A 25,867-nucleotide genomic window follows, 5' to 3' on the forward strand; every position below is an offset into this window, starting at 1 on the left:
TCTTTGGACCTTAATCTAGAAAGAAAAATAAATGCACAGATGGACAAAAGAATTGGTCTAATTATTAAAATTCTGTGGCTTTCAATGCCAGTTTATTAAGTTACATCTATTAAATACTTTAACGTACAACATTTCATTCACAGTGATTGAATACATACAGTAGTGCCAGAAGACATGGGATTAGTTAAGAACATATCCAACAGCATACAATATGCAGTTTACCTTGGGTTTGTGATGTTTTAACATAAAACATAAAATCAGTAAAAGCACATGGGGCTTATCATTAAAACCAGATAAACATTTGTTTAATCTTTTCACCCCTGAAACAAAAGGGGGGAGATTACATATTTCATGACTTTACAAATAAAGTCATCTGATGAAGTTCAGCTTCTTTAGTTACTCAGCATTGTTTGTCTCCTTCCACCTGAACACGACACGAGCGTGGGACTCGCCCTTCATATTCTTTGTTGTCTCGACTCTCTAGCATCTAGGGAAGTGCTGTCATATGACAGATGCTCAAGAAAGTAAGTGAGTCGTGGATGACATGGAAAGATGACTAGTCTGGGTGTCAGGAGATATGCCTTCTAGCCTCACACTGCTACTTGTTACTGCCTGGCATTGGGCCATTCACATCACCTTTCTGAGTCTGGGTTCCTTCATCCTTAAAATGATATAACTTGGAGCAAATAAACTGTACAGTTCTCTAAAATTCCATGACATGCTCTGTTGGTCACGATCTCAGAGTCCCTTGTGTTGGACAGTCTCTGAGAAAGTAGGAAATGGCAACCACTTCTAGGCTAGAAGCCCTGAACCCTTGACAAGACCTTCCAGGTTCTTAATAATCAAATAGAACAGTAATCAATTTAAGGAAAGGAAAGGAAAGTGAAGTCTCTCAGTCATGTCAGACTCTTTGTGACCCCATGGACTGTGTAGCCTACCAGGCTCCTCTGTCCATGGGATTTTCCAGGCAATATTACTGGAGTGGATTGCCATTTCCTTCTCCAGTGGATCTTCCCGACTCAGGGATGGAACCCAGGTCTCCCGCATTGTAGACAGACGTGTTACCGTCTGAGCCACCAGGGAAGTCCATTTAAAAATGGACTTAAAAAATCAATTTAAAAATGGCCACAAAGATTTGGAAAAGACCTCAAAAATCCTTTGACTCAATTCTTATTCTCACCTCAATGAAAGTATGGTTTCTACAAAAACCTTAAGATGAGTCCTTTACTTGAATATCTTCTGGGACTAAATATTCACTATCTGGGAACATTCTCTTCAGGGATAGAAAGTTCATTTGGATATCAAGGCAGAAATGGTGACCCTGTAACTTCAACTTCTTAGCCTTAGTTCTTTCTTCTAGGGAAATAAGAAAAATCTCTTCCCCTTTCTACATCACCCCGTTGATACTTGATATTTCTCACGTCTTCCTCTAATTTCTCCTCCAGTTATTAAGAGGAGTACTATTTAATAAGAGCAGAGGGTAATTGGTGAGCCTAGGATTATGATTCAGGAAGCTAGTATCCCAGCTCCAGATCTGCCATTAGCTCATTGTGTGGTCCTGAAAAAGTTCTGAATGGGCTGGTATGGTACTTTTTTCTTAAAATGGGATGATGGAAGGAGAGATGGCAGGCGGCAAATGTGTATCAGAGCTTGGAAAGTTGTAAATATGGTTGTCAGAGTGGGGCAGGGCATAGATGTGACTGTTCTGACCCTCATTCTCTCACTGTTGGAGCAAAAGCATTCAGGGGTTAATAGTTCACTGAATTCTTCCCAGGCCCAGCTGCCAGCAGGATGCAATTGCTCTTAATATCCAGGATAGTGGTGCATCCTTTAAAAAATTTCTTCTAAAAATGGCAGAATCCTTCCGGGCTCTGGGTCCTGGGAGAGCAAGAAATCTTGAGGAAAGTGACTTCTGCATGTGTTTGGCAAGGTGCAGCGTATAAACAGTCCTGACCTAAAGAATTAATCCCCAATGTCACAATCATGAAAATACGACTGGGAAAGGACTTGGGAAAATACCTTGCAAGAGAAACTTGGCAACAAGACATGCCTTGTGCAGTGAGCTAGTTGAACTTTTACAATCCAGAGGGGTTACTGACAATCAGGGGGGTGGCATTTCCTCTGGGGTTGTGTAGCTTTGATTGAAATGGAGCCCAGGGCTCTGGCATGCCCTGTTATTGAACTGAACCAGACGCTTTTCAGGATGTGAAAGTGTACCTTTTCATGTCCTACTGTACCTTAGCCAAACAATTTAGGAAGTGTAGTAGCTTAAGCAATTTTGTTGGGCCAAATAGACCAAACCACGTCAAAATGCTAGTGACCTCATGCATTTTGATCATGGTTCCTGTACTGGCTGAGAAACACAGGCTTTTCAAAACATCTGAGTTATCCCCAAAGTTACAATAGTATCATTGGTGTTGATGGATTATCTTCTCTAGTCCAGGAGATAATAAAAACCTTTTTGTATATGTGGCTTAGCTAGTGGATTTTACCACAGAAAGTATCTTTGTTTTCTCCCCTTTTATTTATAGAGAACTGTCCTTGAATAGCTGTTTAAAAAACCACTTAGGGTAAGCACAAGTCATTTTGTTAATGATTATCCTTCATCAAATGGCACCCATTTTCATAATGAGAAAATACCCACATGCCTAAAGCTAGCAAATTAATTAGTTAATACAACCAAAATAAATTAAAAGATCTACAGACAGTGGGGGCGCTAAGCAGTTAGAATGAACACATCAGAAGAGAAAATAATTTTTCTTTGTATCCCCAGGGCAAGTAGGTACTCAGTAAATGTTTGTGGAATTGATTTGAGTTCAGCCTTCTCATAGACTTAGAACCAGTAAAACATTTTCTCCCTAAATTAACTATTTTCCAAAGCATGTGAGCATGTTCCTTTTCCCCTTCTAAATCTTTGAATGCACTCTATTTACTCCTTAAAAAGCATTCCCTCACTTCATTTTCACAACTAGTGTACTAATTTTTGTCATGGAAATAATGCCAAGGAAACAGAAGTTCTGACTTGAGTCCCACTAGCAATGTTTGGCCTACTTAAGCAATAAAAGGAATATCAAAGAGGATTTAACAAATTCAGCATTAACAGAGAAGTTAACATTTCATTTCAGCAATGAAAACTTGAGCAAAATACAATCTTCAGTAATCAAGAGCAAAACAAATATGTGGTGGGGATTTTTCCAAAGCCTCAAGTCTTTTAGGAGAGTAGGAAATTCCTATTTTTTGGATAAACTTCCAAATTCACCAGATTCCCTATGGAACAGAGGGAAGATTTGAAGGCCCTTGCTAAGGGGTTCTTTTCAGAGGAGGGCAAAGTGAGCAGGCCACTCTGGGCACCTCTGTGAAAATCCTTTTCCACATCCCAAGATGCTTGGTGCTCACATGCAGATGCAGACAGAGCATTTTATTTCCTTAACAGGGTTAGTTCTGACCTAGAGCCAGGCTGGAGTCATTGATAAAAACATTCCTGAATTGCAAATAACTATTCTTCTAGGAGTTGGTGGAGGGAACATTCTCTTATCAAGCTGGTTTTGTAGTTACTGAGAAACCTTTCCTTTCTGCTTTAAGTAAAGGGTAATTCCTCTGACTGAGGTGCCCTTTCCCCAGGCCCTCTGCTGCCCGCCCACCTCCTTTCAGGATGCAAGCTTTACTTCCCTTGTAAAGACACTTTTGAACCAGGTGGAAGGGACCACGCCCTGCTCTTTGCTCGTGCTGAGCCCTTTGCTGACTGTTGGTAGAAACTGAGGGCTTCAGAGCCTTAACCTCCCAACTAAGAAATTAATTTTTATTTACTTATAGCTCAACAAGTGTTGGTCAAGTACTGCTCCACTAGTCATTGTGTTCAGGAACCCCATCACACACGTCTCTGCCTCTGCGGTAACGAGTAAGAGTGAGGTGAAGTGAAAGCTGCTCAGTCATGTCCGACTCTTTGTGACCCTGTGGAATAGTCCATGGAATTCTCCAGGCCAGAACACCAGAGTGGGTAGCCGTTCCCTTCTCCAAGGGACCTTACCAACCAGGCATTGAACCCAGATCTCCTGCATTGCAGGCGGATTCTTCATCAGCTTAGCCACCAGGGAAGCCCAGGAAAGAGTGATGTCGTTGCCAGGCTTGCTTTCAGACCCATCTGTGAGGTCTCCCACAATAGGGGATATCTATAACAAAGGCCAAGGTGCTGGAGACCACTCCCCAAGTCACACTGACACACTCGCGGGCTTCACAGAATGCTCAAAGCTAACATGTTTCATCCCTATGAGCGCATTTGATCCTGGGAAACAAATTGATGGATTCCTCCTTTACAGACAAATCAACAGAGGCTAAGAGAACAAGAATGTCCCTCCAACCTTTGACATATGGTTGCAGGAAAATCATACAGATTTGAGGATCATAGAGGATATGAACTCATAGAAGCACAGGAGAGTGTTCTGCCTCTTCTTCAGGAAAGACGCCTTGGCTGGGCTGATGAGCCAATTCCACATTTAAATCCCTTTGAATATTTTCAAAGTACCCATATAACACTCTGCACATAAAGTGAGTCAAACCTCAAAGCAGATCTCAGTTAACATCTCCAGATTTGGTGATTGGCATTTTCCCTCCAGGGAATAAGTCCATCATCTCTTGGGATCAATCAACTTTGTTATATGGTTGGTCTGTTTTCTAGAACTCTTGTCTTCAAGTTTCTTGAGTGGCCTAATCAGCTGGTTGTCTAACATAGTGAGGAGAGCTCCAGAAATCTTCTGTTTAACAGTATCCAGTGATACTTGTTAGGAGTTGGAATTAGACCTTGAAATACGTTGAGCGGCATTTGACCAGGAGCCAGGTATTCATATACATTTGGGTAGAGTCTGTCTCATTCTTCATAGTGTGTTTTGGTTTAGCACACACACAAAAGGTGCTCAAGAACACTGTGCTGAGCAGGTGCTGTTGTGTTTTCAATATGCATGTGGAACTCACAGTTGCTTGTTTTGATGCATGTGTACATAAGAAATAGAAAGGTAGTTTTTCTCATTGGGCATAGATGGCATGAAAATTAATTCCTTTTCTTGAAGAACATTTATAAGAAATATCAGTTCTTTTTTCTTTTTTTTTCCGGTAAGGCATTGAAGTATGTGTTTGGGGGAACTGATGCAGGATTTTGCGTCTGAAGTGTTTGGACTATTTCTGGGGCTTTGAATTTTGTTTTTAAGTTTCCTAAACTGAAGCAAATGCTGCATAATAAAATTGAACAGTACCTAGGCCCTCTTCTTGACAAATGCATAGGAGCCAGGCATGGAAATGTTCCATTCATTTGGTGATCAGTGTTTTAATGTTTAGAAACTCACCACTCTTCCAAGCAGTTCTGATAATAGGTCTGCTCTCTTCTGCCTTTTTCTGATTAGTATTCTCATCAGTCAGGTACATAAAGTATGAACTTTTGGCCCCTAAATTTCTTAACTGCCGTCTCTATCCTCCGACAAAGCCTCCTGGTTATAATTACAAGTGAGGAAAATTAGGACCTAAGAAGCAGAGGACCTCCATACAATGACATCTGTCTTACCACTAAAGCAAGAAGGCTCCGAAGAAGGTTTTATCTTCTTTTGTGTAATCTACCAAAGAGATATCGCTGACATTCACCATCAGCTTGTCCCCTTCATTCAAGGAGAACATGGCCCCTAGGTAGATGGGTTGGAACCAGTTGCTGCCTATTTCGCACACTGACTTGGTCCCCATTAGGAGCTGGGTTGGTTCGGGGTAGCTGTCTGTTACCTTGGTGATGACCACGATGATGGAGTCTGGCTTGTTTGGCCGCCTCCCTTGGCTGATTTCACCACACTCGGATGTGGTCCCTCGGAATGTCACCTGGGAGTAAACAAAGTAGTCTCCCGACTCTGGGATCACCAGGAATTTGTTGGTGTAATTCATCCGGTTCTTGGTGAAGGCTAAGCCGAGTTCATGTTCCCAGTGTAGAGCTGGGAACTGATTTTTCAAGGGCTGCATGGGAGTCTGTCTCACAACTGCAAAGACAAGAGGATAGTTTCATTGCTTGTGTCAGAACCTAAGGAATTTGCTTAGAAAAATCTTACATTATTTTCAAAGAGTAAAGAGATTGGATAAAACCAACGCTAACAGTCTCCTTGAGAAGGAATGAGTAGAGGATGTGTGAATGGACATAGACTTCTGTTCAGAGAGTAGCATCTTAGGCAGGGGACCTCAAGCAAATCACTTGGCCTCTCTGGACTTGAATTTTCCTGTTTGATAAATTTGAATTTTTTCTGAGCCCTCTGATCTTAGAAACCAAAGAAGGTTAAAAAAAATCTCCTACTCTCCTTGCTCCAGGCACCTGAAATTCTGTCCACCCTCAACCTGATCCTAAACCTGAGCCAGCCTCCTGAAAATATGCTGGCCTCAGGATAAAGCATTCACTGAGCTGATCAAGCCAAACTTCCATCCCACTTCCCCATACATGGTTCTTTTTAGCTGTATGTACTCCCTTCTATAAAAGCAAAACCCTTCAGCCTATCTCTTGAGAAACTTGCAGACTTTATGGTCTGAGATCCTTCTGTTTGCAAGCCTCTTCCCTTTCCTACCTCTCCACTTTGCAATAATCCTTTTGCATAAAGTATTAAAGAGGATTTGTTTTTTGCTGTACTTTTCCTTAAAAAACAACAAAAAAAGAACAACATTAAAAAAAAAACAAACGTAAAAAGAAAAGGAGATAATACCAGTGGAAAGGATTAAGAGATGATGTATGTTAGGAACGTCCTCTAAACTACATTCACTTTTACTAGCCTTTTGGTTTCGGAAATGCTGTGCTACTGAGAGAGATGTCAGAGAGAGTCATGTTCCCTATCACTTCCTTCCAATGCCTATTCCAAAGCCACATGAAACACAGGCAGTAATTAATAAAAAATTAGCATGCAGAACGCCAGAGATCCAGAAGATTTTGCAGTGCTTCTCCCACATCAAAAGGGACAAAATGTAAGCCAAAATACCACAGACTTGAGGAGTGAAAGGAGACGGGGACTCTGGACCACCCAGGCCCTGTTCTAATCCTGACTCTATAACATGGAGGCTCTTCTGTCTGAAACTCAGTCTCCTGTCTGTGAACTGGAGACAAAGGTCTTGTTCTAAAGAGCAGATGAATGAGACGTGGACATTTTCATCATGATGGCTGGATACAGTGTTACTTCTATATATATTTATTCTCTTTCCCCAAATAAGCTAACATCTTTCATTTTGACATTAAAAAATAAACCTTTTTCATGTTATATATACTTTATATGTTTTTATGTTTGCATTATTTAAAATGGTGGCTCAGACAGTAAAGTATCTGCCTGCAATTCAGAAGACCTGGGTTTGATCCCTGGGTCGGGAGGATGCCCTGGAGAAGGGACTGGCTACCCACTACAGCTTTCTTGCCTGGAGAATCCTATGGACAGAAGAGCCTGGCGGGCTACAGTCCATGGGCTTGCAAAGAGTTGAACACAACTGAGCAACTAACATTTTCATTTTCACATACATTATATAGAATATATGAATGAATGCTTTTTATGAGCTTTTGTCTATAGCAGAAAAAAATTGAATCAAACCATTGATTCAAACCATTGATTTTGAATAAGATAACCTGCAATAAAACTGGTACTTTTCAGAAAAAAGAAAAACACATTTTAATTTCCTACAACTGCTTTTGAAATTCATAGCAATAACCATTATGTACTGTTGGCCACAGTTTGGGGATAGGTTATATTTAAAGAAGTGTTCAGCAAACTTCTCACCTGGTAAGTGACCAAAACCTGGTTCCCGGATTTTCTGAAGTGTCTTTCCCTTTGCTGACTATGTTGTGACTTCTTCTGCGATTATGACACACGTTTAGAATGTGTGTGGTCTTTCCTCATCCCTGCACTGAGTGGCCCCTGACAGCTCTGTTGTTTCTCTGCAAAATCTGTAAAAACCATTTTTACCAGTGACCTCTGATAGTCTCTACTCCCTCTTTGTGGGTGATGCAGTAGATTTAAAAAAGTCATCTCCTGGAACATCCCTGGCAGTCCAGTGGTTAAGACACCACGTTTCCACTTCAGGGGACACGGGTTCCATTCCTGGTCAGTGAATTAAGATCCCGTGTGCCGAGTGCAGTCAAAAATTAGAAAAAAACAAAAACAAAAAACAAACCCCAAAACTTAATTTCAGATGATTAGAAGCAAAAGCATGTATTTTCTAGACAAAGTCAGTTCTGTTAAATTGGTATGCAGTTAGCTAGGTCAACACAGCAGCAAGCAGGACTTTGAGTAGCAAGTATGTTGTAGTGGAAATAGTTGGAGTCAGTCTCAAATCTCAACTGTTCCTCATCCTGTGACTTGGGAAAGTGAACTTAGTTGTCTGAGCCTCAGTTTCCCCATCTTATTGGGCTGATACACAGGTTGAAAGAGATTGTGAATGTAAAATGTCTACCATAGTGTTTAGTGTTTCAAAGTGTTACTCACTTAGCTGTGTCTGACTCTCTGAGACCCCATGGACTGTTGCTTGCCCGGCTCCTCTGTTCATGGAATTCTCCATGCAAGAATATTAAGAGTGGGTTGCCATTCACTTCTCCAGGGAATCTTCATGACCCAGGGATCGAACCCAGGTCTCCTGCATTGCAGGCAGCTTTGTTACCACCTGAGCCACCAGGGAAAACAGTGGTGCTTGAGACATATTAAAAGCTCAGTAAACCTGGGATAGATTCCTGTCCCAATTTCCATTCCCCCCATTCAATAGGAAAAGGAGTGGCATCTCCATACTTGGTGTCTAGGATTTTCCTGCCAAGCCTGTTCATTATCTCCCATTTTCATAGGTAAGTGGTGAGTGATAGCAACTGACATCTCCCTGGCCCTCATCCTCACTTAGGACTCACCACAGTTCCCACTTGGTCAAACATTAAGGCAAATATGGGCCACAGGGATATCCCTTTGTGAGTTGCAGACTTTGTTATAGGTCAGAAGAATATGCTTCTTTTAACGCTCTAGTATTTCAGTGGGTTTTTAACACATCCTTCTGCACTGTCTTGCTCTCGTCTCTGGAGTCTTAGAAGTATGTGTGACTCCAGACACAAGGTGTCAGGAATGTCAACACTAAACTTGGGAATCTGACTAATTGGTGATGCTAAGAGATTGCTCTTAATCTTTTACATCAATGAAAATTCTTTAGAAATACCTAGCTGAGTGTAAATGTCCAATAAATTCATCTTGAATAGAGCACAGATGGACTCAGTAAATTGGCAACTCAGGTGAACATTCATCTTTGACTAGATTTGTAATTATGTGACTCTCTGCATCTGAGAAAAGTCATTTCTGAATGAGCAAGTGTGAGAATGAAGGGAGAAATGATAGAGAAGGAGGAGAGCTGATAGAATCTGAAAGAAAATGCCCAAGAAACAAAGGGGCTTTGGACCCTTCAAGGGAAGAAGAAATCTGAAAACCCTTGACTGAGAGGAGTCTTTTTACCAAGGGGTGTGGTTTCCATTTTAAAGCTACACACTTGAGTTTTGGCAAGCACTGAAAGAAGCCTCAGGTCCATGGCCCTTAGCCTCTTCAAAAACACACTCAGAAGAATTACCTGTCAGGTGTGCCCTTGGCTTCTCCCTGTCAGCTCCAGGAGGTGCGTCTGTAAGGAAAGGAGAAAAATGCTTGTATGAATGGGAGGGTGACTGGAGTGAAGATGGCGTTTGGGGAGTTGCATGGTGCCTGCAACCGGAGAGAAGCATTCCTCTCCTCCAGCTTGCTTCAGGGTTTTTGGTTTTTTTTCCCCCAGGGGCAGGGCAGCCTCAGAAGAAATAATCTTGAACACAAGTGAACCTTGACCCCATGACTTTCGCCAAGTCATTCAACCTGAAACTCTGTTTTCTCATACCTAAGGTGGGCACATCAGTTCCTGCCATGGGTGATGAGTGCTCAAAGTGACTCCGGCACGTGGTTGGGTTCAGCAAGGCTCATCTTGCCTTCCCTTTGCTTCTGTCTGTTCTGTGGGAGCTGATTGGCCTTCTTCGTTGTCCCTTCAGCTGTATCCTCTGAGCCATCTGAATGTGCTAACAGAACTAGCTGGGCACTGCTCTGTGGCTATGTGACCGTGGCAAATCCCCTTCCCTCTCTGACCTCTGTTTCCCTGTCAGTTCTCAGAGATGATGATATTGGATAACTGTGTTCTAACTGTAGTAATAAAGATGTTATTGATGATAAAAAGAAGAATTGTTGCATACATTTGGTGTGCTAGGTATTGCAAAAATACCTTTCCAGAAGTTAATCCACACTAACCTTGGGAGGTTGGTACCATTATCACCATTTTTATAGGTGAGTAAACTGAGACCGAGGAAGGTGAAATTATTTGTTTAAAGACTGTCAACTCCACAGGCCATACACTTGGCCATGGCACCATTCTGCCTTCCTAGTGACTGAGGAGGAGCCTCACTTTGCCTCTCAGTCTACATCTGAACTTCCCACATATCAGAACCGCAAGAAACGTTCTTGCACCCCACAAGAAATGGCATAAAATATGAACACACTTACAAGCTCGCTGATGCGAAGGTCCAATCTCCTGCTCTTTTGGAGTCTGTTGGGAAAGAAAGACATGGTTCAGGTCATCTGTGGTCCTTTTGACCCACTGCTTATATCATGAGCACAGTTAAGATGCTGCTGCTACGCAGCCTTGGTCCTCAGAGAGAAGGGAGATGGGCGTGAGAATATGGGTTGACGGCAGTCTCGCACCCAAGCTCTCTCCTTTCCTCTTCCAGCTCCCCAGTGACCTTTCTCTCTCCTAGGCTTGTCTCTGAAGCTCAGCTTTAACATTTTGTCCTCAGAGCTTTTCCTGCTCCATTCTAGGGCACTCTGACATCTTATCGTTGCTTCTGTTATTTGAACAAATAGCCACACTTGCTTTATTTTCTTTTCTTCAGCACAATTTAAAAATTGGAACTGTTGCAAAAAATGAGACTGAAAAAGAAATGACTGTACTTTCTCATCATCACCCTCCACAATTCTGCCTTATTGCTTTGTACTATATGAAGACTTTTTCATTCTTGCAACCCTAGTTTGTGAGCCATTTCAGATACCAAAGGGTAGTTAAAGAATAACTGCTTTGGGGGGTAGACAGACTGGATTTGAGTCCTGTTTCCACCATTTATTAACAGTATAATCTTGAGCAAGATACTTCCACTCCAAGCTTTGGCATTTTCATTTGAAAAATGGGAATAATAACATCCCCAGCAACAGATAACTCCTGGGTCAGAGATGAAGAAAATGTATGAGTCAGTGTGGAGAAGGCCTAGGAAATGAAGAACCACCACTCATAAGACTTGCATACGAACTCAGGAGCAAAACTAAGTTCTTAGTTTAGGAATAAGATCACTGTCTTACATTATCCAATGTTGTCTTCTCTGCTGTAATTTGACTCAACTCTGAGTCTTCTGATTTGGTTCTTGTAACTACATAGTCCACGTGACCACTGATCATAGTGTCACCATGAACACTTGGTTAATTTTACATTTTAAAATTCATGTGTGTATGTGTGTGTGTGTGCTTGTGAACGAGAAACTGTGTGAGTAAGAGAGAAGGCAGTTTTATCAGTGGGAGAGGGTGTAAGTCAATGTGTTTTTGCATCTGTGTGTCTACACATGTTGTATGTATGGATTCTCTGCATGTGCATATGTGGTCTTATGGATGTAACTGGGTTGTTGGTGGGTCTAGGTCTGAGCAGTTCTGTGATAACAGTGATCTTGTTAGAGCCCAGACCACCAGGCTTGTGTTACTCCCAAGACACGTTACCCAACTTCTACTAGAAGCCGCCCGCCCAAATTGTCTAGTGGCTTTCTCGCTTTCCCAGCACCCTTTTCTCCACTTGCGAGTTCTGTGGATGGCGCCACTACTGCTTCTCTTCAGTTACCAAGCCTGACGTTTGCTTGCTGCTTTCTTCTTCCACAAAGCCAAGTAGTATTTTTATTTTGAAAATTTTGTCATTCATGCCTCCACTCCAGGTTTCAGCACACTGCTCTCCTGGATCCTTCCCACAGCCTCCTAACAGGTCTTCCTCCACCTGGTTCCTCCTTTTCTTTAACCCATCTCTTAAGCTGCCTTCAAAGGGCTTTCTCTAAAGCATCACTTTGAGACACAACTCTGTTCCTAAACCTTTGGTGCCCCCTATAACCTTTCAGACACAGTGCTAAATGCTTATGTTGGAATTAAAGTCCCAGCTGCCATCCCAGCCTTGTTATCCACTATTTATCCCTTTCCACGTCTTCTTTGGCTTCCGTGGTGGCTCAGCAGTAAAGAATCCGCCAGCAGTGCAGGAGACACATGAGACAAAGGTTTGATCCCTGGGTCAGGAAGATCCCCTGGAGGAGGGCATGGAAACCCACTCCACTATTCTTGCCTGGAGAATCTCATGGACAGAGGAGCCTGGTGGGCTACAGTCCCCGGGGTCACAAAGAGTTGGACACAACTGAAGCGACTGAGCAAGAGAAGCAGCAAGTTCTCTCTACTCCAGTCATTAGAGGCAACTAAGTGAATGATTCAAGAGACCTGAAAAAGGCAGTAAATGTAGCCTTATTTATTCCCTGAGTAGCGGCACTGTGCTGTGCTAAGCCCTTCATATGCGTTACCTCCTTCATCCTGGCAGTGAGTCTCTGCAGTGGATGCTCTTTATATCCTCATATTGAAAACTAGGCCTAGGGACACTAAGAAACTTGCCCAGTGTCTTATACCTGGTAAGTGGAGGAGCAGGGCTTTAGCCCAGGCCAACTGACTCCAGAATCCTAAGTCCTCAGCAATTATTCCTTCTAATCCCGGGCAAGTTCCTCATGTGCTGAGGTGGATGGATAAGTGCTAGAGGTTCCATGCACTGTGGCAGTTGGGGAAACACAGAGTCCAGAAAACAGGAACTTGGCCCAGAAGTAGGGGAATCAGGGGGGATTACCCTTGCACTGAGTCGTACAGGTATTAGCCATGTAATAAAGATAATGACCATTTTAGACAAGGCCAGAAGCTTGTGCAAGAGTCAAGAGGCTCAACAGAGCACAGGAGCAGTTGGGAAACTGGGATTTCCGCTGCCAAATGAACACATTATATGCTTTTAGCATAGCGCCATGAGCAGTCATCTTTGAACACTTAAGCCCAATCAACATGATGACTTATCCAGCATGGATAACTTGGATGAGCTTGGTAGGTAGCGAAGCAGCCTAGAAATGAGCTCACTCTGCAGCCTGTTTCCTTACTTGTTATTGACACAGCTGATAAAGGACTTGCTCCTTTGGCAAGGTAGAAAACTGAAGGTGAATTTTCAGAGAGAACTGGGTAGCCTGGGTGCATCCCCTGGTGTAGGAAATGGTACCTTCCCCGGTTGGCCTTCTACTTCATTTAGTTCTTCGCTGAGAGATCTTTGTGAACATCCTGCTTATTTTTGTCTAAGCAGACTTTCAGCTAAGAGTCTGGAGCATTTCTCGTGGCTCAGAGTTCGATTGTCTTTAGCAAGAATTTGGGAATGAACACATTTCCCTGTTTGCTCTGCTGGATGTCTGTAACTTGGGCACACATTTTATTTTCATATATGGGTGGATGTGTGTGGGTTTGAAGTGGCCCACCCAGTATGCTACGAAACATCTGGAGGCTGTGACAGTGCCTGCCAGTTGGCAGGTTTGAAGAACAAAGCATTCCAAGAGTCTCCAAGAAGAAGGTCAGCTGGGACTCTCTTTCCAAGAACAGCATCTAAAGCCTTCCATTGCGATTTCTCTCTCTTTCTTTAAAAAATGATTTATCTATTTTTATTTTTGGTTGTACTGAGTCTTCGTTGCTGCACGCAGGCTTTCTCTAGTTGTGGAAGGCGGGGGCTTCTCTGTGTCGTGCTGCGTGGGCTTCTCATTGTGGTGGCCTCTCTTGCTGAGGAGCACAGGCTCTAGGGCACGCAGGCTCAGTCGCTGCAACGCATGGGCTCTAGAGCGCATGCTCAGTGGTTGTGGCCCGTGAACCCAGTTGCTCCATGACATGTGGAGTCTTCCTGCATCAGGGATTGAACTCATGTCCCTGGCATTGGCAGGAGGATTCTTAGGCACAGTAACACCAGGAAAGTCCACTTTTTCTCTTAATAATCACTCTATCAAGGAAGGAAGATGACTGTGATGAGAAGCAAGAATGAATAAACAGGAGATTTGAGAGGATGAAACAGAAAGTTTTCAAGGCAAGGTTTACGCATGTGTCCTGGCTCAATGCCTGTTGCTCTCAAGGTGGTTGCTTAGAAAAAATGTCAGTAAGTGGCTTACTGTCTTCCAACCCTGACACCTCTTTATCACTTTTGGTTATTCTGGGGTACCAAGGAGATGATGGCTCCTGAGAAATGCTGGTTACTGCAACATTAGCTCACAAATCTGAATAGATACGGAATCCAAGAGCACCCCTGAGAAATATACGTTATCTATTTCCCATTAAATGCCTTCTCAAATCACTGGCTGAGAATAAGGATCCAACTTTTATTCCCCCCTAAGAGCATTTATCACTCCCTCAAGTGTTGTTGCTTATTTGTGGGCTTATTGCTTTTCTCTCTCTAGCAAGACTTGGTCTGGCTTGCTCACCCCCACATTCCTAGCACCTCAAGACGGTGCCTGGCTCCCCCACTGGATTGTCCAATTGATGCTCAGGCACCAGAATGACAGACAGAAGAGAGAGCAGAAGATGGAGTAAGATTCAGTTTCAGTGACTTTAGCCAGAATTTTACAACTTAGAAATCCAAAACTTTGCACGTATTCTAAATACATGCAAAGTTTTGAGATTTTGTTTAAAAAAAAAAAAAATGATTAGGCAGAAGTGGATAGACATAATCGTTTAGTACAGAGGCCTTAAAGGTTGTTTTCATCAGGCTCTGCTTGGAGCATAGTCACAGCTCTAGAAATATTTGTTGAAAGCTGCCCAGGATCAGAATCAGAAAATGCAAATGTGTCTGCACACCAGCATATATGTTGATGGGAGAGTAGGACGCTTGCTACTTTGGTATTTATTAGCCCAAGCAAAGCAAACTCATGCTTTTTCCCCTTTAGTTCTTATGAAGTTAGTTAATAAAGGTAGAAGTGAAAGTGTTAGTTGCTCAGTCACTTGCGATTCTCTGGGAACCCGTGGACCATAGCCCATCAGGCTCCTCTGTCTATGGAATTTTCCAGGAAAGAATACTAGAGTCAGTTGCCATTTTTTCCTCCAGGGGATCTTCCCAACCCAGGGATTGATCCTGGGTCTCCTGCATTGCACGAAGATTCTTTACCATTTGAGTCAGCAGGGAAGATATTTCTTTTAGATCAGGGAATTTTCACTTGCATTTGATTTTTTTTTTCCCCTTATTGCTTTTTTTTTTTTTTTTTTTGAGGGGATGGTGCAAATAGATTCTATAGCGTGTGTGTGCTCAGTCATGGTCCACTCTTTGCGATTCCGTGGACCGTAGCCTGCCAGGCTCCTCTGTCCATGGGGTTTTCCAGCCAAGAATACTGGAGTGGATTGCCATGCCCCTCCTCCAGGGGATCTTCCCAACCCACAGATTGAACCAGCGTCTCTTGTCTTACCTGCATTGGCAGGCAGACTGTTTACCACTGCGCCACCTGGGAAACCGACTGGTAAAGAACCTGCCTGCCGAAGCAGGTGAGACATGAGAGACCCGGGTTCAACCCCTGGGTCGGGAAGATCCCCTGGAGACTGGTAAAGAACCTGCCTGCCGAAGCAGGTAAGACATGAGAGTCCCGGGTTCAGTCCCTGGGTTGGGAAGATCCCCTGGAGAAGGAAATGGCAACCCACTCCAGTATTCTTGCCTGGAAAACCCCATGGACAGAGGAACCTGGCAGGCTGCAGTTCATAGGTTGGCACAAAGTCGGACATGACTGAAGTGACTTAGCAGCAGCAGCAACTCAAACTAACCATGACCTATTACTTCAGACATTTTGGAAATTCTGTAATACGTCCAACAAGGAAAAAGGAAGGATGGAGGGAAGGAGGAGACTGCAATCTAGTTGAGGGCTCCTTGGTGCCAGGTACTATTAGTGCTTTTGTGCTTGCCTCATCTAGTACTCCAGTTGCCCTCAGGAGAGGTTGTCACCTGTTTATCGTCTTTATAAGTCAAAGGCAAAGAGAGGGAGGGATCTGAACCTTTAGACCAAGTACAGACTGGTACATGTCAGGAGCCCTATAAACATTAGCTGACTACACGGTGGATGAGCCTGAAGTGATATGGTCTTTGAGATTCTCTTATTGGCATTTCTCCAGAAAAATCCCTTGAGCATGTTTTAACTAATGACCCACTTATCCTTTTTCCCATAGTCTGTACTATGGGAAATACCATAAATACCACATAAATAAATAAATACCACATAAATACCACAGTTGCAAAGGCATAAATGCTTTATGACCCATAACATTCTCCCAGCACTTCGAGGAGAAATACACAGGTGCTTGTTGCCTTGCCTTTTCCTTTTGCAATTTCCTGTTGGTACTTGCACAAGGATATACCCAACCAGGAAATGTTTGATGCCAAGGCCATTTCATTTCATCCTCCTCCAAGGTGTGCTGGATGGAGCTTTACATGGAACACTCCAAGTGGTGCAAGGCAAAGAATGTGGTGTTTGCAGCCCAACAAAAGGTGGAAATCTCAGCTGTATTATTTCCTAGTGGTTACAGTGGTAAAGAGTCCACCTGCAGTGCAGGAGTTGAAGGAGACGCAGGTTCAGTCACTGAATCAGGAAGATCCCATGGAGGAGGAACTGGCAACCCATCCCAGTATTCTTGCCTGGAGAATCCCATAGACAGAGGAGCCTGATGGGCTACAGTCCATAGGGTTGCAGAGAGTTGGACATGACTAAGCACATAAACATGATAACCTCAATGAGACAGTCTCATCAGTAAAAGCAAACTGATTCTTTCCTCCCAAGACTGTTGTGATGGCTAAGAAAGACCATGTGCATAGAGTAGGAAGCCGATTCATTTTCCTTCTTTGTTTGGGCTCAGTCAATCCTTATGGTATGTGTTGTTGGTTCTGAAGGAGGAAACAGAACAGGCTCTATCTTGAAAGCAGGACTCCATCTTGGGCCGGACTAATGGACTTTGAGCTATATGCCCAGTATCTATGGAAACGACACACCAACTGGAAAACCAGGCCCTCGGCAAGGAAGAGCCCCAGGGCTCTCCATCGCCTAAAAGAATACCCTAATTATCTGTGCAACTGAATAGAATCATGCATTCTATTATGCTTATTGGGATATGACCACAAGCCTATTGATAATTGTCCACTGTTAACTATCTGGAGAAGGCAACAGCAACCCACTCCAGTACTCAGGCTTAAGGCATATGAATCATGGGTTAACTTTGATTGTATCTTTCTTTTTCCTTTGTTCAGACTAGTTTCAGGGAATTTGGGGAGGTGGGTTTGGGCATGTACACTTAGGCTATATAAGGTTTTCACAAAAACTGGCCGGGGTCCTTGGCTAAGAGGAGACTGCCTTGGGCCTGCCGGTGTAATAAACTGCACTCTATTGTCTGCATTGTCCTTCTGAGTGAGTTTGTTTCCCAGCACGTGTGGCTACAACAGTTCCACATACCTTCCCTTCATCCCCACCGCTGCAGTGGTAAACAGAAGCCACCCTTGGGTCTCTTTATGATGAGTGGCACATTTGGATCCCTTTGACCCTCTGGATGGCTCTCTCCTCCCAACAGGAGGCCTCCTTAGTCCACAGTTTGCTTCTAGACTCCTGCCCTTGCTGAGTCTACAGGAGTTGAAGGATTGGGATATAGCCTCACCCATTCAAAGCCCATACTTGTTGCTGCTTTCAGCTGCAGGGCCTTGTTAAGGACACCAGGCTGGGGGATGACCTCTGAGAGGCACGGTGCTGCTGCCGCTGGGCTGCCTCTGCTCTGTTAGAAGAGGACGCTGGCCTTGAGTGATGTGTGTTTATTTTAAAGAGGGAATGGATGGATCATGGAGTCAGTAGCCAGGAGCTCCAGCGGAAGTGTGCAATTCATATACCTGCTCAGTTGCCCTCCCTTCCTTTCATTTCTGCAGTGCACCCTCACCTCCTCTGGATTCTCTGCACTTTGCCTCTGGTTTGACCTTGGGAGTGGGCTGGGCTTCTCCAGTTGTGCCCAGACTCCTTGAGGCTACAGCAGAGGCAGCCACTGAGTGCTCAGGGTTCTGCAATTTACAAAAAGCACTTCTCTCAACTGTGTTTCCTCTAGACAAGCAAAGGGGCTTAATCCTTACATCCAACAGAGGGAACAGCTTCAGTGAAATAAAGCACTTAAAGGTGGCCTCAGCAGAGAAATGATGTCTGTGGAGCATCTATCATATGGCAATAGCTTTCTGGACATCGTGCAGAATTCTCAATGCAATGCCATGAAGAAAATGTGTTACTCTCTCTGTTTTATAGATGGGGAGTTTAAGGCTTAGGGAGGTCAGGTACCTTGTGCATTCTTCCATTCTCCTGTCCATCCAGGAAACACTTATGAGTGCCTTCTGTGTGCTAGGGACTGCCTGGTGTCTCCGGAGGAGAAAGGGAAGTCGCATTTTTGAGCACTTATTATGTGAAAGGCATTTTCTAGGGTATCATTTTTAAATCCTCTCTGACTACCCCCAGAAAGTGAATAATTTGTTGGCTTTATACTCAAAGGCAGACTAGCCTCACGGTTAAGAGGAACGAACATGCACAGGGGTTCTGATCCCAATATCGCTCTGTGTATGGTTTAGACTTTCTAAGCCTCAGATTCATCTTCTCTAAAACAGAGATAATAGCAGTACTTTCTTCATTGTGTGATTTCAAGGATTAACTGAGATGATGCACTAAGCATCAACAGTAAGCATTCACTGCACGTGTGACATGCCGGATCCCACATTAAGAACTTTATAGGCGTGACCTCATGTGCTTGTCTCAAAACTCTGAATATGAAAAAGCTTAGAATGGAGTCTGGTATATAATAAATTATAATGTGCTTAGTCGCTCAGTCATGTCCAACTCTTTGTGACCCAAGGTACCCACCAGGTACCTCTGTCCATGGGGATTCTCCAGACAAGAATACTGGAGTGGATTGCCATGCCCTCCTCCATGGGATCTTCCCAGCCCAGGGATTGAACCCAGGTCTCCCACATTGCAGGCGGGTTCTTTGCCGTTGAGTCTCCAGGGAAGCCCACAGATTATAATAAGGTCACAGTTGTGGCCTGGAAGGGCCATGGCTCTCCCTGTAGTGTGTACCATGTTGAAGCCTGAGCTGGCATCACTGTTGGGTCCCGCTGATCTGGAGCAAAACCAGGATGTCTCAGGGGCCATGTGTAGGAGAAAGAGGGGTGCAGGGAATAAGAACCAGGAGCCTTGCAGGGATTTTCAGGAAAGGCTGGAACTGAGATTGGAGGGGACGGAGGAGAGGTGAGGAGAGTACATGCAGATGATTCTAGAGGTAGGACCTGGAGGAAAGGACTGAAACTGACGGTGGTGCAGCCCTGGGAAGCCATGCCTCCCGTGGCATTCCTGACTATTCATCACACAGCACTGAGTGCCTGACCTGTGGATCTGTGCTGGGTTCGGGCTGAGCCAGTGCGGTGCATTCAGCTATGCCTGGAATGCAGACTCTGTGCTGGAGGGAAGATGAAGGCCTAGACTCCAGGTACCTGTGGGCCTGAGTCAGAAATGTAGACCACCACTAAAGGCCAAAAGAATGCCTGAGCCATGTTCAAGAGCAGCTGGGAAAAGATGCACTGGAGTGTGGGTGAAGGGGGCAAGACCAGGGTGGAGAAGGAGGTATGAAGACAGCTCACAAATATCAGAGACCAAGAAAAACCTTCCAGTGCCAGAACCTGCTCTCTGGACTGCTGATGGCAGATTCCAGGAAGGCTGCGGAAATCGTCCTCTTGTGACGTAATTTCCATGAGCAGGGAAGTTCCCGGAGCCTAGCTCCTACAACTGCTAATACTCCACACCCTGCCAGATACTTTAAGTGTTTTATTTCTAATTATCCCTATTTCATACATTAAAAAGCTGAGGCCCAGGAAGATTAGGTAACATGGCTAAGAAGTGGCTAAGCCAGAATTCAAATTGGGTTTGAATTTTTGACTCACGGTTTTTCCACATTGCAAATCTATGTAGCATGCTTCAAGAGTCTCAAATGCTTCACTGTGTCTTTTTTTTTTTTTTTTCTGTATAGGTAACAAATATATTTTGTCCAAAATGTTATGGGTTCAAGAATATCTCCCTATTTCCTTTGTTACCCAGCCTCCCCAGTTTCCCTACTTGGATACTAACAGAGTTATCAGTCTATTTAATCGTCTTCCTTGAGATAGTCTATGCATTTATAGACACATCCATATATATTAATATACATTGTTTTTTCAGAAAATGAAGTATTTCGCATTCTATATGCTGTTATGTACTTTGGTTTTTTTCACCTAACATACATCTTCCAGAAAGTCCCACCCGTTCATACGAGATGCTTCATTTTTAGTTTCCCATTGCATGAAAGGACCATGATATATTTAATTGATGCTATATTTATGATCGCTTCATCTAAAGGCAACTAGCCCAACCTTCTCAAATCTAATTTTTATTTCTTCTCTGCAACTTACTGGATAATATGTCACATTGAATCTTTCCTAACACATTTCCTGAAGGAAGAGTCCCGTTTAAAGTATTTTCTTTTTTTAACAGTGCTGGTGACCGTTTTTGTTGCTGCTAAGAAAAACCTGGAAGACTACACACAAGTCGCTGTTGCTTTTCCAAAGTCTAGCCTAGGGACCCAGCAAGAAAGGAACTGGTCCTGTTTTCTGGTAGCGTGGGGCCAAGCAAACACAGACGTAGGATCTAGCTCTAGGCCTGCCCCTGACCTGCTCTGTGACCCTGGACTTTTCCTTCGCTCCTCTGATTCTTGGCTTCCTGAACTGTAAAACGAGGACATTCTACTAGATCAAAGGTCAGCAAACACTTCCTGGGAAGGGCCATGTAGTAAATATTAACTCCGTGGACCACAGGGCCTGTCACAAATACTTTACTGTTTGTATGAAAATGTCCAGTGTGTAATGTGTCCAGTGTGAACATGTTCACTGTGTAAGCGAATGGGTGTGGCTGTGTTTCCACCACACACACTGGCTGAGATTTGGCCCATGGATCATAGCTGTTGACCCTTGAACTAAGGGCATTGCCATCTTTTAATTTCTATAAATCTCTGAAGAGCCCTGCTACTAAGGGAAAGGAAGGGACAGACACCCAGCAGTGCCTAGATTGCCAAGTACTTTCGAGGGGCTTTACGAAGTTTCCTTAGCATCCTCAGGGCTCTTCTGTGGGGTGGGTATGATGGGAAAACGGAAACTTGGGGAGCTTCTGCGTGTTGCTCACTCTCTTCCTTTCAAGCCCCTTTGAGCCTCCTCTTCTCAAGCCTCAGCTCTCTTCTGAGGTAGATTAGAAAAGATCCTCAGGGATGCTGGCCTCCTACGGTTGTTCCATGGGTGGAATGAGGAGGTCTCTCAGTGCAACCCTCACAGGGGGAAGAGGCCAGGTGAGGACCTGGCACGCAAGAGCACTGGAGCCCTGAGGGGACCTCGGGGAGCCAGAGGGGCTGAGGAGCCAGAGGCAGGGAAGAAGGGTGAGGGGTGAAAGATGAAGCCACCGTGGTGGGGCCAGTACACAGTGCAGTGAAGAGGTTCCCAAGAATCACTGCGGCTCCCATGGGGAGAGTCAGGATCAGGCCCCTCTTTACAGGATCTCTCATTTTGCAGAGTTCTATTCCCTATGCTCCACAACTCCCCAGTACACGAGGGTGATCCCCTCTCTCATCCATGCAAAGGGGCAAATGTGCTTTTGTTGGCTGAAAGCTTGATTGTGGATGGGGCGGTGGAGGAGGGGAGGTAACAAAGAAACCAAGGCACCCTGGATTTGTCAACTCTGAGGCTTCGCTCCAACCCCCTACTCTGCGACCTTGGGTGCTCCGCTGAGCTCTCGCTCCAAGTTCCCCGTCTGCCAAATGCCTCTGTTCCCCCTCTCACTGCCTCTCTAGGTAGGGATGAACGTCCAGTGGGATCACATTTGTGAGCTCACGCTACATGTGTGAGATGGGAGCTCATAGCATATCTTCAATATTGTCTTTAACGTGTTATCATCAGCTTATCCTCTGCTGCTCAGCCAGCTCTTCAGGCCCATGAATATATTTGAAGGTCTGGGTGACCCTCCTCTCTTAATTTTTCTTGTGTTAGCATTGATTTGCCTGGGCCTGAAAAATCATTCCGTGAACAAGCTCAGATCCTGTGGATCTCACTGCAGGCTGTCGGCAGATGGTGGTTGTGGGGCTGGGTGGGGGTGGTGAAGAGGAGGAGGAGGCGAGGACGGGGACACAGAGGGGAAGCCCATGGAAGGGAGGATGGGGAAGGTGGCGATTTGCCCCTAGGTGCCTCTGGGCAGTCCCCACAGGCAGATCACAGCGGGGCTTTGTATCTGCAGGGCTTGTGGAATGTTTCAGGCTCTGAGGGAGACAGATCTGGGTTTGAGATGTGGATCTAGGTCTTACTAACTGTGGCATCTACGTCATAAGGACAAGTGCAAATGAAAAATAAGAAGCTTTGTTCAAAATAAGAGAAATTTCTTTCCCTTCCTCTTTCCTTGAACATTTATGTTAGAAAACTCATAAGTGGTTTCTCTCTGCTTTGGAATGTATAGAAACTCTTTCAAAGACCACATAGGTCTCTTCTTGCCACCCTCTCCCTGGACCTGGGAACATCTCTCTGAAATGTGAACATCAGGAAAGATAATACCCCCACCTCCCAGTTACAGTGCAAAGGTAGGTACCTAATTCAGGTGGGCACCTTGCTCCGAGTTGCAAGACTACCTTCTATCATAGAGAAATTAGAAGTTGGCTTGCTCTCTGGAGAAAGCCAATCAGCTACCACAGCTGTCACTCCAATTACAGGAAGTTTGGATGGACCCCGTGTGACAGCCGGTGCCGGCAAGTCCTCTGAACGCGTTCCTGCGGCTCTCCCCACATTTCCAGCATGTAAACGGCACCTGCACGTGCTTTATTAGTGCTGTCAGAGCACAGATACTAGAATCCTTTTTGTTAGAAAGAGGAACAGGCAAACACACACACACAGAAGCCTCATACTTATGCACACAACCGGAAGCTCCTGAGCTGGGCTTCAAAGTCGGGCGGCTAAGAACCCTGACATTTCATTGTGATGTCTACCCAAGCTGTACTGGTAAATTGATTTTCCTTCTTGAATCCCACTGTCTTCCATCCCCTCTGAGCTAGTTATTGTCTGCTAGCCTCTCTGGGTCCACTCTCTGTCCTGTGCCTGGCGAGTCTTCCCTCCTGGCAGGCTGCCTCCCTGGCTCTTTTGAATCCAGCTTCCAGCTGAGTTCTGCCCAATGGGGTGAGAGGCTGGGACCAGACACTGGTCAGAGTTTCCCTTGCCCGCTTTCTGTTGCCTCTCTGCTGCCCCTCCAGGCAGGCCCTCTCCTACAAGTTAGGTCTCCTTGGGTTCTTTTAAAGCGCCTCCCTCTGTTTGCCTCTTCGGGTCAAGAGGCGGTGACCAACTCTATACCGTTGGTAGCACCAGGATGCTGCCAGCCCTGTGGTTCCCATTAATCCATCTGCATTTTAGCAAACTGACCTTTCTTTGAACCTCTTTTAAATTCTTTAAACATTCGTATTTAAGTCTCTTCTTTAAATAGGGCTGGTGTTTCTTTCCAGGACTCCAATTCCTGCATGCTCCCCAGCCTTAACCTCATTTCCCTTTCTCTTTCTTCTGACCAAGAACTTGTATAACCTGACCAAACCACAGCTCCAAAAGTCCCCGCATGTTCACTCTCCAGGGAGATTGATTTAGCAATGACAGAATGGAATATTAACTTCTGCATCTCTTGAGTGCCTACAACAGGGCAGGCACGTGGTTCCTTCACTCACAGGGCTTCCTGTCTAGTGCCAGCTTGTGCCTGGACTCTCTTCCCGACTGGATACATCACTGCCCCCTGAGGGACCACAGCATCCAACCCAATGGACTTTTAGATCAACACCCCCTGGGCAGAGACAGGGTTTTCCATCAGAACCAAGGAGAGCTCAGGTTGGAAAGCACTCAGTGCCTCATTCAAGAGCACCCGACTCTTTCTGGCTAAAGAGGGACAGAGTCCAGAATGTTGACTGGACTCTACTGTTTGACTTTGTAGGAACCAGCCCCACAGTGGTCTAGGGTCACAGCCCAGACCCGCATGCCCTCCTGTTCTCCTGTAATTATGAGCAGCAATTCTGGTTGTCTGCCTGTTTCTACATTTCCTGAATGGTGGTGGCACGTGGCCATGGATGCTGGTGTCCGAATCTCAGCCGGTGTCAGTCTCAGGGTCCTAATCTCTGCTGACCCTGATGGGTGGTGAGAGTTACACACTCACCACGACTGGTTCAGCATGTCTCTGCTTTCAAGTACCAGCAGTGCTTAGAGAACAGGTTTCCAGTTAAACTAACTGAAGAACCTGTTTTCCCCTCTGAAATGTAATACTTTGGACTGAAGTTAAATAACTTATCACAGATTATGCAGGAGAGTTTTTTTAAAAAGGGTATTGCTTGAATGACACATTCTTCAGGCTCTGAGGTTTTTGGAGTTCCTAGTCTGGAACTGTTTTCCCCCATCACCTGTCAGCACTCTCCAACCATTGCATCACTCTTTTCCTAGACCCAATATTCTTTGACTAAGCTCCCTGACACCCCACCCCGACCAAGACCGGAGAGATAAATAATCAGGTAGGAGGTTCTCTTTTGAGCTTTGATAAAGAATATTTCCAAACCCAAGAAAGGGGGTTGATTAAATAAATTATAACACATACATATACAGCAATACAATACAACCATCTATGTCATCATGCTGCTGTGAATTTAGTAACAATAAAATCACAATATATTAGGAGACTCAAAATAAACCTATCTTATTGAAAAGTACCCCAAAATGTTAATTATAGTCACCTTCATGCATTATGGGTAATGATAATTATCTTTTTCCCTTTATCTGTATTTTCTTTTTTCGACAACTATGTATTAGTTTTGCACTTCCTCCCCCCATAATTTAGCTTTTTTTTAAAGAAAAGGAATACCCCCAAATTATCAGTACATTATAAGTATCTAAATATGTGGCTTGAAGTTCTTTCCAAAATAAACATCCAAAGGCACAATTCATACCCTGGCAATGTTAAGAGTAAAAACCAGTTTGGACTTCTCCACCCCTCACATTCTACCTCTCCTCTGCATGTGGAAGCAAGCACTGTGATGGATCCCGGAGCTCTGTCCAGAGCTGCAGTAGTGGCCAGGTGGCCTCTGGAGGTCTGCGGACCCCCAGGTCACTGAGAAGTCTCACTTACCCGGAGCTCACAGGCCTCTCCTTGGGCCCGGAGCTGGCCGACGAGCAGGTAGGTGGTGAGTGCGGCCAGGATGGGGATCGACAGCAGGCAGCAGGTCAGAGGCCAGTGTGCACTGCTCCTCCTGGACGCCAGCCCAGCCCTGGCCTTGGGCCTGCAGCCGCCATCCTCCGGCAGCATTTCCACGCTGGCCGTTTCCCTGAAGCCCAGTGTCAGGCTCTCTGCCATGCTCCTGCTGCTCCTAGAGTTGCCTCCAACTCCTTCTGGGCCGAGAGACCCCCCATTAAATAGAAGCCCAGCTCTCGCAGTGGATGAATTAATCACTGCCTACTCCTCCCCTTGCCCGCCCCCCCCCTCCCCTTTCCACAACACACTTGGCCCCACCCCACCCTACTAGGGAATGCACCGCCTACAACAGAAACCAAGTTTGGTTTAAGAAAAAAAAAAAAAAGAGAAGGAGAAGAAGAAAGCTTTCCCAAGCATATTTATATACAGTGTGCTCATGTGCTCCTTCCTTCATCT

The 25,867-nt window shown here is 44.8% G+C and overlaps 1 protein-coding gene across 1 annotated transcript; it reads right to left on the bottom strand.

Annotated features, from left to right (window-relative positions):
- Window positions 1–58: 58 nt before the first annotated feature.
- Window positions 59–25,633, bottom strand: TNFSF15 (TNF superfamily member 15). The gene is made up of 4 exons (XM_019966804.2): window positions 25,349–25,633; window positions 10,533–10,575; window positions 9,586–9,633; window positions 59–6,008 (listed from the first exon to the last, which is right to left on the bottom strand). The coding sequence occupies exons 1-4, from the start codon at window positions 25,571–25,573 to the stop codon at window positions 5,554–5,556; spliced, it is 771 nt and encodes a 256-aa protein (XP_019822363.2). The 5' UTR covers window positions 25,574–25,633; the 3' UTR covers window positions 59–5,553.
- Between the last annotated feature and the right edge of the window lie 234 nt (window positions 25,634–25,867).

This window comes from Bos indicus, chromosome 8, assembly GCF_029378745.1.
Source record: "Bos indicus isolate NIAB-ARS_2022 breed Sahiwal x Tharparkar chromosome 8, NIAB-ARS_B.indTharparkar_mat_pri_1.0, whole genome shotgun sequence".
Taxonomy (NCBI): Eukaryota; Metazoa; Chordata; class Mammalia; order Artiodactyla; family Bovidae; genus Bos; species Bos indicus.

Excerpts from the sequence above, each read along its gene's own strand:
- TNFSF15 (XM_019966804.2), bottom strand. The coding sequence starts at position 25,573 with ATGGCAGAGAGCCTGACACTGGGCTTCAGGGAAACGGCCAGCGTGGAA. Across the intron at positions 10,576-25,348 it reads GAGAGGCCTGTGAGCTCCGG|ACTCCAAAAGAGCAGGAGAT; the intron begins GTAAGTGAGACT and ends CTTTCCCAACAG. Across the intron at positions 9,634-10,532 it reads ACCTTCGCATCAGCGAGCTT|ACGCACCTCCTGGAGCTGAC; the intron begins GTAAGTGTGTTC and ends CTTTCCTTACAG.